General features: G+C 41.6%; 2 protein-coding genes and 1 long non-coding RNA gene across 5 annotated transcripts in view; 2 read left to right on the forward strand and 1 right to left on the reverse strand.

Moving 5' to 3' along the window:
* Positions 1-1,673: 1,673 nt before the first annotated feature.
* LOC109983796 (patched domain-containing protein 3) lies at positions 1,674-6,070 on the forward strand. Its single transcript, XM_020633678.3, has 4 exons — positions 1,674-2,422; positions 2,864-2,985; positions 3,944-4,089; positions 4,328-6,070. Exons 1-4 carry the CDS (start codon positions 1,709-1,711, stop codon positions 5,896-5,898), a joined length of 2,553 nt encoding a protein of 850 aa, XP_020489334.2. The 5' UTR covers positions 1,674-1,708; the 3' UTR covers positions 5,899-6,070.
* Positions 6,071-6,876: 806 nt separating this feature from the next.
* On the reverse strand, positions 6,877-8,523 carry LOC109983797 (uncharacterized). 2 transcript variants are annotated; one of them, XR_010664833.1, is made up of 4 exons: positions 8,383-8,523; positions 8,076-8,185; positions 7,344-7,485; positions 6,877-7,015 (listed from the first exon to the last, which is right to left on the reverse strand). It is a non-coding gene; the product is annotated as an uncharacterized lncRNA (long non-coding RNA). The 2 variants fall into 2 exon arrangements; XR_002277974.3 differs by lacking the exon at positions 8,383-8,523 and having other exon boundaries at positions 8,087-8,170.
* Positions 8,524-8,777: 254 nt separating this feature from the next.
* The window catches only part of gpr158a (G protein-coupled receptor 158a), a 62,186-nt gene continuing 51,587 nt past the window's right edge, over positions 8,778-19,376 (forward strand). For both annotated transcript variants that reach the window (XM_029277274.2, XM_065948853.1), the window contains exons 1-2: positions 8,778-9,662; positions 19,104-19,209. In XM_029277274.2, coding sequence (XP_029133107.2) covers positions 8,782-9,662; positions 19,104-19,209 — 987 coding nt within the window. In that variant the 5' untranslated portion in view covers positions 8,778-8,781. The remainder of the gene's footprint in view (positions 9,663-19,103; positions 19,210-19,376) is intronic.

The raw sequence follows: 19,376 nt of genomic DNA on the forward strand, positions 1-19,376 counted from the left end.
CAGTCACTAAATCCCAAAACCAATTACTCAGTGCTCCTACACCTTTTAGACTTTCTGCTCGTGTACACAACATTTGTAATACTGTAACAGTGCCAGCTTTCCCACTCAAAAATAATGGTGCAATAATAGATACCTGATAACGTCACCTGAACCTGATTTCAGACAAAGGTAGACACAAAGCAGAAAGTTGCAACCACCATCTTTTGCAGCTTAAAGGCTTTCTATGCGATTTTTCACACTTAAATATAATATAAATCAAGTATATCCTCTGAAAATAACTCTGTGAGTCATGACTGTCTACAATGGGTGTAACACCCGAGTCCCACTGTCTGTGATGTTTTCAGAGTTTTCAGAGTCTTATCTTCACTTTGTTTACATCGCCAGGACGGCCGGCTGACTCCTCCCCTCACGTATAAAAGTTGTTTAATTGAGGGACTAGAGAAAAGAAGAATAACATACTGTACTCACTGCTTAACTGTGTTTCTAGATCACGCTCATTTCAGCTAAATTTACATGCAGTGTGAAGATACCAGCATAATAAAAATCGCTAGCATTAGCATGCTAACACAACAATGCACCGCAAGTTGTTTTGTTTTGGTGCTCAAGGGCGACATCTGCTGGATCAAAAAATCACATATAAAGCCATTAAATAAAAAACGGTAGTCAACATAAACTAGCGATATGCTAAAATTAGCTCCATGAGTTGGCTGAAAACTGGAACATATCGTCCTGTAGTAGAAGAAGGGTGTGTTTTGTATTATAAAGAATTTATTGACCTTACCAAATTGACCCAATAAAACAGGAACATGGTCATTTTCATTGGCATGAAGGAGGCTGACGATAGCAGAGTCATCAGCACAATTAAAAATGAGTCAGTTTTAATGCAGGATGCGGGAATCATCGGTGTATGATGATGTGTCAGATGATAAAGTGCAAGGGAGACAAGGACACACCCCTGAGGTGAACCTGTAGATTTAGAAGATATCGCCTCTGATAACAAACCATTCACCCTGACTCTCTGACTTCTGCTGGTTCAAAAAACTCAAGGGTCACTAAGTTAAAATCTAGGTTAACATTTTTCAAAAAGCTTGTCGACTAAAATGTGAGGTCGAATTGTGTTAAAAGCGGAAGAAAAATCAACAAATAAAATCCTTGCATGTGTTTTAGAACCATGGAGATATTTGAGTCTCAGGTTCAGCAGCGTGGCACACCTCGCTTAGCTCTGTGAGCAAACTGTAGCGGATCAAGGAGAGTTTTCATGAGGAGCTCTTTTTTCATCAGAAACAAGGAAGTTTTTTTTTATCTACACATCAAGCAAAGCTACTCTACAGGTTTCCCAGAAGGAATCCCAAAATGGGACTCTAATGGCTAATGTTTAACGCTCTACTCAGAAAACACGTTTTACACGTTATTCAGTAACTCAGGAACTGCACACTGAAGTAGCTGCATTGTCAAGTAGGTCAACGGGTCAAACTTTGCTAATCATTAACTCTGAGTTGTACCAAGGTGCTATTCTTTTTTATCTTTGCACTCGTGTCATTTACTGTATTAAGGTTTGCTACTTCCTTATCCATGTGTGATGTAATCTTGTTCCTTTTTATCATTTTATGGCTGCCTGCCTGATTTCCAGTAAAACCAAATTAACCAACTTAAATATAAAAGAATGCACTTCCTCTAAATCTATTCAATCCATCCTGGCAGTCTAAAGATGGGCTGCAGACGCACAGACTGCCTCTCAAGGCCTCTATCGGGCCTGTTTGAAAAACTCGGATCACTTGTGGGCTCCTTTCCTTTTTATTTTTTTGTAATTCCTCTCATTCTAACAGCAGCACTGAGCGGAGGCCTCAGTTTTATCAAAGACAGGGAGGACAATGATCTTGAGCGGCAATACACTCCCAGAAAAGGACCCTCGAAGGTTACGAGAGCTTTGATCATGGAAAACTTCCCTCACAATGATTCTATGTTTTCAGCAGACAGGTTGTACAACCAGGGCAACTTTGCTTCCCTCATTGCTGTAGCAACTAACGGGGCAAATATACTAGAAAATCCTGCCTTCGAGGAAGTCATCAATCTCAACGCTGAGATCCTTGATGTCGCCGTGTACAATGGGAGCCTTGGATACAACGAGTTGTGCGCGAAAGCATACGGCGAGTGTGTCTCAAACACCGTCCTGGAGATTCTTCAATCTAAAGACGAAATCGGCCTCAGTTTCCCCTTCCACCCATCCAGATCCGGTCCAGTGTTTCTGGGCTCTGTGCTCGGTGAGGTTGTGACAAACGAAAATGGCTCGGTCATAAGCGCTCAGGCTGTAAAACTCACCTACTATTTAGAAGATAACGAGAGCACAGCTGATGCCGCAAAGTTATGGCTGTTGGGATTTAAAAAACTCTTATTTGATCGGCCGGACAGCAAACATATTGTGGTATGTATCACACTCGTACTGATTATGTCATTTCTTTCCTCAAAGCATTTTCCTTTCATTGGCCTACATGAAAAGCTGGAAAATTAATGTAAAGGTAAATCAAAATGTGAATTGTCTCATAGTTGAACATGCTGTTGCTATGGGATACTAAGGGAAGCATTGGCTTATAGGATCTAAAATAAGAAGTGTTAATGTGCAGTTAAAAACATAAAGATATATTTCAAAACATATTAGTCACAGCCTGATTGCTCCCACTCTATCTTAATGCTTCCCTTTGTGATAACAAGGTTGCAGAAGCACTGCTTTGTCCTGCAATCCAAGCTGAGCTGTCACACAGCTTTTACTTGCAGTGGTGACATCCCTGTGTAAACACTGATTTCTGGCTGAAGTGCTCATGTTGGCTTTGTTCTGCTGTACTCTCTCTCTCTCTGTGTGTCGTAGGTGTCTTACTACACCTCCAAATCCAAGCAGGAGGAGATTGACAGTCACACCACAGATGGCATTCCTTTATTCCTCATCACTTATGCCTGTGCCATCACCTTCTCCGTGATATCCTGCCTGAGGTGAGGTGATCAGTGACTGTCACACACCGAGCCGTTTCCTGAATGCACGCCAAGTACGGGACACAGCTGTGGTTGTTTATCAAAAGTGACAGATACAGGAGAAAATACTGGCAGGTTACACAGAGTCATCATTACAATCTGAACATAACTGTATCCACAGCAGCGATATCCCCATTTTAGAAATGTTCCTTTTCATTCAAAATGCAGAATTGTTTTTGTCGCTTTCAAAGTTTGAAGTTCACATTTAGTTTCCTCATGGTGTCGTTGGGAGGGGGTATTTTTATTTGCGTTTCATTTTATCATAAAGGGACTGGGTAAAATAAGATAAAATTAGTTACTAGTTGAATTTCTTTGATTTAGCTGTAAATGATCTCATAGAAGTCTTTTTTTATGTTGTAAATTAGGTTTTTGATTGAGGGCTTTTAAAGTAAGACTGAAAATAAATGTAACATCTGTTCTCTTACTGTACAAATAAAGTTTGAACTAAAGAGCAAACAAATGCAACTTGTCCTTAAATCAACCCTTTCAAATAGTCTTGCTGTTACAGTTGTGCATGAACAGGAACAGACGGCTGTTAAAGTGAACTTGAGCTAAGGTAGCATAAGCTAACGTCTACAGCCTGAGAAAAGTTCAGGGATCAAGATGCAAAATATTTTTTGTCTTCCTTGTGTTTAAGATGACCTATTATTATGCTGATCCCCAATTTAAAACTTAAATATTGTGTTAGAATACTCGATGGATACCCAAACATAAATTTGAGCATTGATGCTACTTGTGATCCTTCAAAGCAAATCTCCCAAATGAAAGATGATTCTGCAGATTCCCAGATTTAAATTGTCCAGATTAAGTTTGTGTAATTCTACTTTTCTTACAGTATATTGTTCCTTTATCAGTTGCATGATATTAATTATGAAATCAACAAGGTTTTTTGTGTTTTTTTTCTTAATTTTGTTGGCAGATTGGACAATGTGAGGAACAAAGTGTGGGTGGCTGTCTTTGGCGTCTTCTCCTCTGGTCTGGCTATTATATCCTCGTTTGGCTTGCTGCTTTACCTTGGAGTGCCGTTTGTGATAACAGTAGCAAATTCTCCTTTCCTGATACTCGGTGAGGAAAAGCCCCTTTTTTTTCCTTTGCTGCAGTTTTTTAATAGTAGTTTAGACCCCAAAAACCATCAAGTTATACTCGACATTGACCTAGAAAAACAGTATTTTGACTGCTACAGATTTTGTAAGGTAGATCAGACTATACAAATTTGTGTTTCATTGTGTAACATTTAAAAATCTTATGTCCCTCAACTTGAAATGTCTTCAAGCTTTTGCATCAACAATACAACTTTTTCCAGGAATCGGCCTCAACAACATGTTCATATTGGTGTCCGACTGGCAGCACACCAAAGTTAAAGATTCAGTGCCTCATCGAATGGCTCACTCTTACAAAGAGGCCGTCATGTCCATCACCATCACCGCCCTGACCGACCTCTTCAAGTTCTCCATCGGCGTCACCTCCGACTTCCCAGCAGTGCAGTCGTTCTGCGTGTACACCAGCGTCTCCATCGCCTTCTGCTACTTCTACACCATCACCCTCTTTGGATCCTTCCTGGCTCTGAACGGGAGGCGAGAAGCCGACAACCGGCACTGGCTGACCTGCGTGAAAATACCATCAGACAAACTCGACGATCACTCTGATTCATATAACATCTGCTGTGTGGGAGGCGGCTACGATCCCAACACTGGAACAGAGAAAAAACAACCTGCGAGTCATTTCTTTAAGGAGTACTACGGCCCGTTTTTGATCAAACCGTGGGTCAAGGGAGCCGTAATCTTCCTCTTTGTAGTATACTTAGCTGCAAGTATTTATGGCTGTTTTCATGTACAACAGGGGATTGAGCTCTATGATCTGGCAGCGGATAACTCCCACGTTACAACATTCAACATTAAGGATCGGCAGTATTTTTCTGCTTATGGGCCGACTGTAATGGTTATTGTAAGTGAGGAATTCCCATATTGGAATGAAGACAAGAGGCAACAACTTCAGGGCTGCTTAGAGGCCTTCAGAGGGCTTCGGTTTGTAGATAAAGATATATTTACATCCTGGCTTGACTCGTATTACGTATATGGAGAAAAGTCAAATCTAAACCTTGATGAAAAAGATGTTTTTCTCAAAAATCTTTCAAATTTCTTTGATTTATTTCCGTTGTTCAAGCAAGATGTGAACCTCATTGGAGACACCATCGCCGCATCGCGCTTCTTCGTCCAGACAGTTGACATTTCCAGTGGCAGCATGGAAATGCAGATGTTGAATGGCCTTACAAGCACTGCAGAAAAATGCAATGCAGCATCTGTCTTAGTCTATAACCAGAAGTTCATCTTCTACGACCAGTATGACGTGGTAGTCAAAAGCACGATTAAAAACGTCGGAGTGATCACGGCGGTGATGCTGGTTGTCTCTCTGCTGCTGATCCCCGACCCCCTCTGCTCATTGTGGGTGACTTTTTCTATCGGTTCAGTGACGGCCGGGGTGACTGGTTTCATGTGGCTTTGGGACGTCAGCCTCGATTCGATATCCATGATTATCTTCACCGTCTGCATCGGCTTCACCGTCGATTTCTCCGCTCATGTGTCCTACGCCTTTGTGACGAGTAAAAAAACAAGTCCTGACGATAGGGCCGTGGACGCTCTCTCTAACTTAGGCTATCCCATACTACAAGGGGCTTTGTCTACCGTATTAGGGGTGTCAGTGTTAGCTACGTCTGAGTTTAACACATTCAGAACATTTTTTAAGATGTTCTTTCTGGTCATGTTTCTCGGGGCGCTGCACGGCCTCATTTTCATTCCCGTCATCCTGACACTATTGACAAGGAAAGAAAAAAAAGAAGAAATTAAAGAAAAACCTCATAAAATCAGCAAATTTTGACTTCTAACCCTAACCCTTACCCTTGATGTTCATCTTTATGTCATTTTCCTAAACTATGGTTTTCAGAAACAGATATTTTTGTATACAATCAAATCATAAAAGATGATTATTTAAGTCTCAATATATAGATATATTATGCAGATGGAAATAAAGTTACTATTTTCATATTGAATTGTTTGTGTATTTTTTGTGTTGTCTCTGTTCGCATCACTTGCGTCAGAGTTAATGATCAAAATAATTATTGAAGATAATGGATGCATGAGACTTTAAAAATATGCAATACTGCAGGGGCAAAATTTATTTATTAAAAACCAATTTTTTTTAAATCACTTTTAAAAACACATTTTTATCGTAAGGCCTTCTTATAACCCTTGATTCATCCAGGATGTTTTATTTGTTTTACTGTTAACTTTAGCCAATCTTTGTCTCGGTTGTTTCTCTTTTCTCTGTTAATTGGATGATTGATGCACTGTTGTTTTATTTTTCATGCTTTTAATAGGATTTCATTGTTGTGTATTTGACTGTTGGGATTTTTTCTTTTTTCTGTAAAGCACTTTGTGACGTTGATTTTGATAAGTTCTTAACAAATAAACTTTATTATTATTATTATAATATTTGAATGAGCCTCGGGCCACTTTGTACAGGAAACATTGGGTAATACAAATACAGGGTTGTGATTGGCCACACCTCAATAAGGATGCAGATCTCTCTTAACATTGAAGGGGTCGAGGTGCAGGAGCTCATTAAATGGTCGCTTTAAGATTAGCCTGTTAACCATGCTATACCTAGAGGTATTCATTTGAGGATTTTAAAGCAAAAATGATCCTATTAACCCTATTCAGTTTGTTCTTAGAAATAAGCCTTTATTCTGTACAGTGATGGCTGCTGATGGATTTCCTGTCAGGAAAGCGGCCTCAGAAGCAGCTGTATGTAGAGTAGGTTGGTCAAGTATTCTATGAGGTCTTCAGGTTCTGACTTCCAGCGTTCCCGGTGGCCTGTTCAGCACGCGGGTCAAGACCCAGCTCAGTCACACTCCGTCACACCTGTCTTCCTCGCCCTCCTTCCAGGAGGAGATGCCTGGAGCCCGACACAGCGTTACTTGACATGCCCCCACACCCTGCACAGAGAGAACCGAGAATAAAAAAGACTGACAGATTGGTGATAGTATAGATCCTTCAGTGTGGTTTCCTGGCTAGCACACTAAGGACCAAGAACTTGCTTTAATTATAAAAAATTATAAATTGAAAAAGTGAAGCATGTCTTTATCACATTACAAATACACCCTGAAGTTTTGGAGAAATAGTCATCCTGTTGTTTCTGAGATTTCAGAACTGAACTGTGGTTTAGAAAAAACATTAAGCATATTTCTTTCTATTTGATGTTATTTTACACCTTGATACTGCAGCCAAACAGTTAGCATCTGGTCAGCTGAACTTATAGCCTACCCATATGTGATTGTTGAAGATCAAAGTTGAGTAAGTTCCTTTCGCAGCCACCACTCTCTCTTAGAGGATTAGATTCACCAGATGAAGGAAGATGGTAGTTGTTTAGGGTGTATGAATTTACCACATCCAGTTTAATCAGCAACTGAAAACAAATTGAACAGAGAAAGTTTGGAGGGGAATTTGGTCATATTTTAAGGTGAAATAACTGCTAACTTAAACATCCAGGCACTTACTTGATAATATTTATTTTGGCTATAGGAACTGGCTGAAACTAACACACACATTTTTGTGCCTTTCTTAAAAAAAAAGAAAGGCTTAAATTCCTAGTTAATAGTGCAATATAATCATTTAATGAATATCATTTATTATAAAATGTATTTATAAAATACACCCAACTTGTAACTGTATCACATAGAAACTGTGAAGCTGTGCAACATGTTTTTTTTGTCCAGTAGACCTAGGCCTGATTTTTTAAACCATCTGCCCTAACCCTAACCCATTTACTTATGTTAACTTTATTTTAGGCTATCAACCTTTGCATTCTTTATCACAGCACGATTGTCTCAATATGTGTCTGTAAACAGAGTGAGTGCAAAAAAATCTGTAAAACTAAAACAATCCAACAGTTAAGAAAACGACTCTCTATCCATTTACTCTAATTAGAAGTTAATTTTGATAAATCAGCCGATAATTCGCTCTATCAGCTTCAGACATGGACAGCTTCTTGTTTACTGCTTCATCACTTTCAGCACCGGACAGCTCCCTCGACGCGCCACCAAGCACACTGCGCCGTGATTGACAGAGTGTGCAGCCATACGCGGACCAATGGCGCCTCCGGAGCCCTATGAGATGATGAAGAAGACGGGCTTTAAGAACAACCAGCTCCTGATGCATCTCTCCGTGGCCTCTGTAGGCCTACTTAATGCTTGTAGTGGTCGGAAGAGGGCGGAGTGCGTTTGTCATCCAAGTGAGAGGCTCCACTGACTGGTGCCTCCACACAAAAAAAATATATAAATATAATCACAACCTGCCCCCTTACCCCTCCCTTCCTCCTCGTTTTGATTCAGTCTGTGTAGCCTACACGCAGGAGGAGAGCATCCGCCGCACAGCAGAGCCAAGACAGTCTTGTCTACAGAGAGAGAAAGAGAGGTGGGGAAAACAGCTGCAAGCGGATTCTCACCATCAACAAGCTGTATGAGGAATCTTTGAAACAGAAGAAGAGATTGAGCGAGGGGATTTCTTACGCTTTCCCCCTCCTCCTCCTCCTCCTCCTCCGCTTTTTGATCCAAAGAACAGAGGCGTGGAGCTTGCAAGAATATCCTACAAGTGGTGAAGCGATGCTTTAGCGGAGCAGATTGTTTTTCTCCACAACACGCCCGCCCAACGACACTGTAATTCCGAGTAGCAAAAACATCTGTGGACGCTTTCTGCAGGGGAGATGGCTGTTTTCCGGCTGTCGTTGCTGCTGCAAGTGGGATTTGTGATCGGATCAAACCATAGATACGCGGAATGGTCAGCACATGGGAGAGATATCCGGGCACGGGAGGAGATTCACGGCGCTCAGACGCACCGTCGGCAGCTGGCGCATCTCCGCGCGTCTCACCACCCACCCGGGGAGACGGCAGAGCCATCCCCGCAGAAAATCGAGGAGCATCTCCCCAGGGTGGTCACGGCTTTTCTTCACACGGGAGACTCGACCACCTTGAAGCACGCCAACTGCTCGCGGAGATATGAACTCACCTCTCTGCGGGGAAGGTCACAAAGCACCCCGCATTACTCCATGAGCGGCGTGCTGGATACGGTGCTGCACGCCTCAAACTTCCTCAGCATGATCCTGCAAGCCAACAGGTCCAGGGAGCACAGTCTCCGGCGAGACATTGAGTGGTACCATGCTTTAGTGAGGAGCATCCTTGAGGGAGACGCGAAGATTCACCGGGCTGTAGTCACTTTCAACGCGGGTTCAGCCGTGTCAGAGGCCACGGTTCTTCTCCAAGCCACCAGGGCTGGGGGGGAGATAGTCCTCCAAGACCTCTCCAGCGTTGCCCACCACCACCTGCACAACCGCACGGCAGAAACAGAGTGGTACCACGATGTCAAAGACAGAAAGAAGCCCACTTCCCGTAAAAAAGTGCTGAGCCAAGGTTTAAAACCAGCGGACAATGCTTTAAAGAAAGGAGAGAGTTTCATCCCAGATAAGACGCATGTCAAATGGTCTGCGCCCTACCTGGAGTGTGAAAACGGGAATTTTGTTCCACGTTGGCTTTTGACCTTATCGGCTGCTTTCTATGGCCTGAAGCCCAACCTGGCTCCTGAATTCAGGTAGGCACACAGATGGCTGAAACCTGAGCTGTAATGATGCTATAAATAGAAAAGCTGGTAAACAACAAGCTCAGCAAAACACCTCTAAAAGAGTCTGTTCATAATGCTGTTCACTCACACCTTTGCATGTGTTTTTAAGATACTGATTTGGGTTCATGTCAACATAAAGGTGAGTTCAGGTAGATTTAACCGCAAGCCACATTCAATAATCTGCTCAGGACCTCAGATGATCGTACCTGCCTCTCTTTCCTCCCCAAACATACCGCAGCTTCCCCCGCCTGTTACACAAGGGGGGTTTTCTTCTCTCCTCCAGTCTGACAAGGCGGCGGGGATGCTAAAAATAACCCTGGATGTTACTGGATGTAGCTGTGGTGGAAACCTCTGGCTACAGGCCCTAATTCATTTTTTTTCTCAAACTCACTCACTGCTGCATGCTTTACTACTCGGGAAATGCCGTGTGCCCTTTACTTTCCCTTTCTTGAAGAGGGGGCGGCTGCTAAATCTGCGATGAGTCAGAACCCTCCTGATGAGAGGCAGCCAATTTTTTTTTTTTTTTTTTTAAAAGGTAAGCACAGCAGCCAGCATCAACAGAACAGGAAATGATGAAATGGTGTTTCACGTTTGTACAATCCATGTCCTAAAGCCACCTCTGCTGCAGCCCGTCTATGTAATGTGACACCAGTCCTTGTATACAATGGAATAGTCTAGTGTAAAGGCTCCATATGATCCTGACCAACATCTTCCCAATGAATATTTAATCCAGATCACTAGTTGTGTGTGTGTACTGCCTGGGATGAATCTTTAATTGATACACTGGAGTCGCTCACGGGCAGGCACAGATTGCAACTGAGTCAAAACCTGCAGTGATGATACTGTAATGTGCTTTCAACTACCTAGTGTCATCCCAGAACAGCTTCATTCACTTAGTCTCATTCTCCCACTGAAGCAATCCAATAGGACAGTAGAATACACTCCAGACTGAAGCTTACCTTACTCCAGAACTCTAGTTCACCCGCATATTTATTGAGCCAAACGTATGATTGACTTTACTCCCACAGCCAAAGAAGCCATTATGTCTTCCATTTTCCCATTCGGTGGCCTCCTCTATGAGGTCAAAGGTGTGACACACGTGTGGGAGTTTGGTATTGTTTGATGTCCCTGGAGAACGGCCTGGTCAGTGACACTTAAAAGGCATGCTTCAAGGAGCCGGAGAGCAACATCCAGTCACAAATGTGTTCCAGTGGATTGCTTGTGGCGCTAACAAAATATAAGAGAAAAGGAAAGCTCTGCACACATACCACCAATATTCAAACAAATAGATTTATCGTTGGGATAAATTGTAGACACGTTCACTTACCTTCTTAGGAATTTAAATTAGAACTGATAATGTCCTTTTTTGTAAGCCACATACTGGCAAACGCTTCCACCGGCAGCCGGTTAGCTAAGACTGCTACCCAGGGGAACAGCTAGTTAGAAACAACATCTTAAAGAAGGTTCATAGTCCGATTTTTATCGGATTCTCTAGCTAGCATAGAAGTGACATAATTGTTACTCTTTTCATGTTAATATATAACTATTAAGCTAATGCCAGTAGCAAGTTTGCTTAGCTAATGTTTAAGACTGCAAGTGGGGGCAGAAAGCTAGCTTGGACACATTTTTTTAATAGTCACCTTAGAGGGGTCATGCCGTTTGATTTTCAGCTCTCTAGACTAGTTTGAGAATTTGGAAATTGTCGCTCCTCATGTTTGTGTGGCGCCGGCGGCACAAAGCTACTGCCGCAATATGCTTAGCTAAAATTAAAAACTCCAAGAATCGATAGACAGCTTGCCCGCATGCAACATTTGTACTTTACAAGCTTTTTAAAGGCTGTATGATAAGAGAGGATAAGTGGAAATAGTTTGTGATTGCTTGAAAAATCTGGAGTGATTTTTTTGCTACATTTTTGCACGACCTGAAAACATTTTTAGCATTTTTTTTAGTCATCTCTCCTCCCTCTCTCACTTTGTTTTTGTCATGCTCTTATATCAAGGTAGTGGGCGTCTCATCCTGCGTACTCCCTCAGCACCCGGGCCAGATGAGAAACTGGAGAGGAGGGGATAATATAACTGCCTGAGACAGCAGCTCTCCTCCGTTTCCCCTCCAGTTGAATACACAATCAATACAACAATGAATTAATAATGAAAGATGTAGAACAACAACCCTGCATGGGCCATCTTGCTTCCAGCCTCTTAGTGCTTCCTGTTTGGGATGATGATGTTGTAAGGAGCACGGTGACTTGCTTTGAGTTCTCATGCACCTGGCATATGGAAGAACCACAGGTTTGAGGTTCCTGTTTTGTTTGCTGAACATGAAGGTGCTAAACAACTTATGTGTCTTGTTGGAGCAGGGACGCATGGACATGTGTTTGCGATAGATCGACCTGTTGTTTCTGTGAACGTGTAAGAAATCGCACCTCTCATACTTGGTCTCTTCTCTTGCCGTCTGCCTCTACAGCTGTACTTGAGTCACAAGGGAGGCAGTTAAGACCACACAGAAGAGTGGTCGTTTTAAAAGGTGGAGTGTGTATCTTTGTGGATACCATTGTACCATTGTATTCTGTTTTAGTCTCAGTCGCTATTTTTTGCTTTTTTAACATGGGTGGATTTTTTTTTATAACTCATCCATTTAGATTTTAATGAAGGTTGAGCTATGAATAATTAGGCAAAATAAGCTACGTGGACGAATTGACTGACAGGTGGGCCGGTTGTAGCTGTTTTCCAGGAGGCTTAAGACCCGCCTCAACTCCACCTCTTTGCCTGTTTCATAAAGCCTCTGCGGAAACCAATTGTTGATATCTCTCAGACTAAGTCCATGTTTATACAATATATTCTTGCAACCTGGGACCTAGCAGTGCATCCTTGCAACAGGATGTGAGCTTCCATCCTTAAGCAAGACATCGTCGTAAAAATGTGCGCCATGTGAACAACAACACAATGTTCCTCAAACTCACATTTCCCAACATTGCTCTCAGGCTGAAACTTGAGCAGGAAAAGCTCTATGATATGGCAATCTATTTCAAACCAGACCAGTAAAAAAATGTACATTTTTCAGCATATTCCTCCAAAGGCTAAATAGGGTCTAATTAGGAGGTAGAATAATCTTCATTTATGCTTGGCTAGGCGCCCCATTTTGCTGTACAAGCAGCTAAAGTTTGGACAAGCTGGCTGCTATGGGACGCCCAGCTGCCTAACAGAGTGGGAGGCCTCAAACTCCGGGAGGAGCTAAAAAACATCTGCTTAAATGGACAACATCCAGAAACTAATAGAAAGGAAACGTCACAATTCCTGGAGCTGAGCATAATGATATGTGATGGTAAAGTTTAGAACTACAGATCACGGGGCGTTGATGGAACTAGGGCTTAGGTCAGGCCCAATGTACAGAGGCATGTAGTCCTCCAGGCGGCTGGGTTCAAGTCCAACCAGTGGCCTCCTTCCTGCATGCAATTTCCCACTCTCTCTCCTGATTTTCCAAATAAATCCACCGTTCTATCTAAAGAAATGGCAAAAAGGCAAAACAGAAATCTGAGTTTTTATATTGCTGTAACAACATTTAAATAACTGAAGTAAGTCTAACCTTGCAAGATTTTCCACTGGTAAGCCAAGAGCAAGCAGGGGTTAAAGATCCCTGAGGTGCTCCTTCTCTCACGGCTGACGTCACTGGGACACCTCAGCTCAGTAAGGTGGCCTGTCAATACGATGCCTTCAGCCAGTAAATGTCATCGTTACAGAGAATTTAACTAGCAGCCTTTCCGGCTCCCTTTGAAAGAGGTATTATAGCCCTAATAAACCCGCTAATGACTGGAATAATCTGAGTGGTTTTTTACACCATTACAGTGATTCAGTGATTCAGCTGCCTTTCTAAGGATTATAAATCTGTAATGTTGTTACCATAGGTTTATCCTTCAGTAATCTGGTGTGAGAGGAACAGAGCTTTGGTATTATAGAGGAGGGTTAGGGTTAGATTGGAGAATGGAGTGCTTTGTTGTTGGGTCTAAAAACCTGCAAGAGTAGAAAAAATAACATGTCCTCCTTCAGGTTGTGAAATTCTTTTACATAGGGGTGGAAAAGGTGTCGACCCAGGGAAACTATGATACACCTTTAATAACCACACGCTTCAAACGGCTCTTCTGATGTGTACATGTGTCAGCAGATCTCTCATAATTTATAATGGACAAAAATGAAGAAACATAAAAAGGATTACACTATGGACATATTCTGAAAAATCCAAGTTTACAGTGTTTTTGAACATATATTTTGGTAACCTGAATGTCTGCAGACCCACAAAATGTGAAGTAAACCCATCCAGTACTTTGTTTGTGATAAGTAAAATGTGTTAAATTCTCATGTTGCTTACCACCAAACATTCAGAGGGATTATTTTAACAAGAGTCCTAAGTGTCAGTTATGGAAAAATAACATCAAAAAGTATTTGTGGCGTCATAAACAGCCGTGCTGCCACAGGGTCTTCAGCTTTTTTTCTTAACAAACCAGCGACAGATTGCTATAAAATAACCCAAGACGAGCATCTCGCCCAGCAGCTACACTCACATTAGCTTCTCGTCCGGGAAGCTGAATGCATTTCAATCACGTGGGAGACATTTTCCTTTGGAGGTTTAGCATGGTTTCTTGCATTGCGACTGTTCCATAGCACAACACATGAACTGTGCCCTTCTAAAAGGACAGCAACGTGTTCCAGTCAAGACGTTGGAGCAGGAGGAAATGTGCAGGCAAGTTCATCTGGGCGTGCAAGTCTTCTGGCTACATGGATGAGCTTAAGGATCATGTTTAAGCTCCTGCAAGTCGTACATGGTCACCTCTGCTTTCTATTATTCTGGGTTTATCTGCACATAGTCGGTGTAGATATGCCCTTTCTTCAGAAGAAACTACCAGACTCATTCTTTTATTAAAAATACAGAATATAAAAACAATCTGCTGCTACACATTAAAAGCCAAAAGAAGATATGAATCTCTGCTGACGTCATTTTCAAATGTGTCTTCTGTGCTTGGATGATTCGGCCTACTGGAGCCAAATGGGCAAAGTACAGTAATATGCAAGATTACTTTCTGGGCTTGAATAGGAACAGCTCAAATCTTATAGGCAGGACATCCAGTTTTCACTCATGAATACATCACAGACTTACTTGTGCCAAACAGGGCATTGGCAAGAGGCCTTTATTTCAAAGATGTTTTTCAGTGGATATCCAATCGTAGCCTAGAGGCAATTACCCAGATGTATCCAAGTTGAGCTCATAAAGCTGGGGCGGACATTAGCGCTGACTGACTTGACTGTTTGAAAGACCAGAGCCCCTGCTGGTGGGGTGCTCCTCTCTTTGCTGGCCTGGCCTTTAGCCCCGCAAAGAATGGAGGATGAAAGGAGAGAGCACTCAGTTTACTGGGGCGCCACTATCTCCTGCTCTCTGTGATAATCCTGTCTTTATGCCCCGCGGGCCTTGATGGCCACCATGATGCCTCTGTTCGTTCTCCCCATAAAATAACGACAAGGTCTTTGTGCTGGCGGCATTCCCAAACATAATCTCCTTTCCTTTCTTTTTTCCCCACATGCTACTTTAAACAGCATATATCCACTTTGGCCCGGGATACTAAAGATGGCCTGGAGAGTTGGAAGCAGAAGAAAAAGAGGGAGGCTATTGTGGTAAAACAGGAGAAAACCGGCTTTTCTTTCAATTTCACAAGGAAAACCCAGGCGAATGTTAATGCTTGAGCTGCCAAAGAAAGACTTTTTGATGTATCTAGCATTCTCAACAAAAGGGTCCTTTGCTTGTACTGCATTTCAGTGGACTCTGTCCTACCCTTTATTGCATAACAGAGAAATGAAACAAGAGGTAATTTCTCAGCAAAACAACCAGCAGTGAGAACAGCGAGGTCAGTTTGCCCCAAGGCAGGAGCGGAGCAGCAGTTATTAATAACAGAAGTACAGGCAAAGAGAGCGTTGCACTCGCCTGCTGTCCACAGGGGGACGGATATAGTAAACCAGCTCCTATACACCTGGAGAACATGCCACACCAGCAGTATTTCTGTGTGTGAGAGAAAGAGAAAGGGCTAAATGAAAGCTAAATGGATATTGTAAATAAAGACCTCCTAGTGATGTCAATGATTGTACTTTCTCTTAAATGTGTTAATACTAATGTACCATTGATTTTGATCAAATAATTCTGTTAAATTCTGTTTTTACATAATTATTATATTAAACCTTTCTTAGGAACTTGCAAAAGATAACCCCAATACATGAAGTTCACAAATGCATTCCAAGTTTTTAAGGTTTTCTTTTTTTTTTTGAAGGCTTGTTTTTTTTTCCGATGAAGATGACAATAGAGAACAAACCATATGACGTATTTTTGTAGGCCAACCCTGAAGTAGCATCGCCATGGGGTCTAACCAGAATTCTCCTCTGGGATGTTTTCATTGGATTTTGGATCATTGCAGAAAATAATCTCTGTGGCAAACGCACGTTTCTGAAGCGTAGGCGTTTTGTTCAGCAGGATGATCTTCACAGATGAACGCCATTTTTATGATGTTTGAAGAGTTAATGCGGCCGACTGAAGTAAAAAGCTAACGTTATGCTAAAGCTAACTACACCACGGTGGGATGATTGTGACGTCACGTTATGCTTCAGACGATCTCCGATAAACTAATCCTCGCTTAGCTTCATAAATAGTTTACTAACATAATATTCACCTTAACCTAAAGATTAAATCTACAGGAGACATCTCCGACTAGTGAGAGAGTTCCCGCCCTCTGTGTCCGGCGTGATGACGTTTAATGTCCCCGACAACCACTGAAGTCACATTTAGCCACTTGTTAGCAACCGCCTTTTTAAAGACGAGTAAAAACTTCAAACTTCACAAGTGGGGGTATTACCTAACGTAGTTTATGTGCTCTAACAAAACACCAACATCTCTTCAGCTTGTGTTAACCACAGACCTTATTTCAGGCGTCTAGCTACAAACACATTCAAAATCCCCGTTGACTTTTAGACGTTAGACCCCATGGCGCTCAAATGCTAACTTACTTCCGGGCTTTAGGACTCATTCCTGTGGCGCTCTATTATCTTGACTGAAAAATACCTTGTGGTACAACTTAAACGATTACAGAATAATTATCTGCACAAACATGAAATAAAGTACATTTCAGATTAAACAAATACCTCGAAACACTGCTTGTCCTGTAAAGAGGTTCTTGACTTAGGTAACCGGAGGTAACGTGTGCTCGCCGTACATGAGTCCGTGCCTTAATTCCGTCGTGGCGGAACCAAAAACAAGGAACTTTAGTTAATAATAGAAACGTGACTATTTAACCACCATGATCTCATGTTGTCAAACGACATTTTACAGCCTTATTAAAGGTAGGGTGTTTTTTATGCTTTTAAACCGTAACCATTTACATTCATACATACATACAGTCTGTGTGTGTTTAAGGTTAGTTTCACCGTAGATTTAAGATGTTTTCGTGGCACAAAACCATAAAGTTAGCGCAACCCTGATTTGAATCCACTTTTACTTGGCCCCTCATAAAGAAGAGGGGGTTAAGTCTAGCCTTAAACAACACTTGTGGTATTTTTTTGTCTTGTAATACGATTTCAGCAGCCACTCGGATAAAAATCACTACACGACATTGTCCAGCATTGTGTTGTAAAATTACGACCTAAATACCCTGATTCCTTAACATGAACAGCAGACACTGTAGAGGAAGTGTGTGTAACACTAAAAATAGCCCCATCAAGGTGTTGTGATTAATGTTACCTATTACACCTGTGCTTTGTCTGCAGCATGTCAAAATGTCTGCTGTTAAAAAAAGCTTAATATAGATCAGAAGTGAGTTTTAACTGTTCTTTTGTTCCTGCTTCTTCTGCAATTTCACAGCTTTTTCTTTTTCACACTTCTCCGAGCTTCATACCATCTCTTCTTTAATCACACAAAACTTGAACCCTCTCATCCCAGAAGTGATAAAGCGACAGTGACAGCATCCTCCGCCGTTTCTCTGCTCTGTGTTTTGTTGTTTCGATAAGTCTCCACAAGATGACGGTTTGACTGAGGCGTTACTATGGTAACCACACTCTTGTGTCCTCAAAACTGAGCAGTAGACAGGACAAGATGTTTTACACTCCTCACTGTCACAGCTTATAACAGCACTGATTCTAATACCTGGAATACCTGGGATTTAAATGTGCCACACCATAAATGGTTTATTCTAGAGACTATTTATCTTTATATGAAATAAGTCAACAGCAGAACGTGTGATTGGTGTGTTGTAGCAATGCTCTTTTCCAAGATGACGGCTTTATCTGCTATGCTAACCCCCAAGCCCTTTGTGTTATTCTTGTTTTTATGTAATATCATTATCATGAGCTTTTTATGAAGATTCTTTTTTATTTAATTCAAAACATAAACAAATGTATTATGCAACATGTAACAATTAGTCTATAGTTTTGTCCCTTTAATTTGCATTTTAAATATATTTTTAATTGTTGTGTTAACTAAATATGTACCAGTAGTTGTTTAATTGAATTGTGAAATTTTCTGCTCATAACTACCTCCTTTTTATAAATCATTGCGTAGTACATTAAAATAGTGTGCAAAATCCTGTTGTTCCTCTCAACTGCAAAAAACTGTAGAAAATGAAAAGGCTGCTCAATCTAATTATTTCCCTTGTAATAATGTTCTCCATAAATAACTCACTGAAACCACAAAGGTCTCTTTAACAAAATGGCACCGGGGGCAAAATACAATGCTAATACAAATCACTCAGCATTGAAATTAAACGGGTTTTAGTCAATGATCACTTGCAGAAATTAATCTGGATCACAAAATGACATTTATCCCCCACAGCGCTTAGAAATCTAAACAAAACTTGTGTAATTTTGAGACACAGACATGAAAACCTTGATGAAAAGTTTGTGCTGGCAGTACTCTGGATTTCCCTTCTCCATATCATCACCCCTAAACCAGATAAACAGATGTTCAAATCAATGCCCAGAGGAGAAATACAACAGCTAAAGGTTATAACACAGTCTCCACAGTCAATTCAACTGAGCGACACTGTGTGAGAGATTGTAGAGCTTTGTCACTTGTTATCACTCTAGAGGGCATCTTATCCATTAAAACAAGTATACATTTTGTTGTTAATCATGTTTGTTCCCTTCCTGGTAGTGCTGGTAAACAAGACTTTGAATAGATCAGCAGCTATTTTATACCTCATTATTGACAGCCAATCGTTCACTGACACATTTTATTGAAATAGGTAATATGCAGCACTCTTCTCTGGGGAAATAAACTGTCATTTGTCTGACTTCTGAGAGGATACAACCTGTAAAAAGTGTCTCTCACTTTGCACTGACATTCTTAATTCTTCAACAGCCGGGTTAATGGTGTCCTCCTGTCTTGCAGGGGCGTGGTGCGCGTTGACATTAATCTACAGGATGTTGATATCGACCAGTGCTCCGCTGATGGCTGGTTTGCTGGAAGTCATCGATGCAACCTGTCCACTATGGAGGTGAGTGTGCAGAACATGCGGATTAGACAGAGGATTGATTTGTTCCGGATAGCCGATCTGTAACGTACACGCACTCAGTCACATCTTCACCAGGCGCTAAATGGAAAAGCACTAAATCTGAACATCTCATGATGAATGGATCTAGTGCTTCTCTAATGATACCTTTA

This window comes from Labrus bergylta, chromosome 20, assembly GCF_963930695.1.
Source record: "Labrus bergylta chromosome 20, fLabBer1.1, whole genome shotgun sequence".
Classification (NCBI taxonomy): domain Eukaryota; kingdom Metazoa; phylum Chordata; class Actinopteri; order Labriformes; family Labridae; genus Labrus; species Labrus bergylta.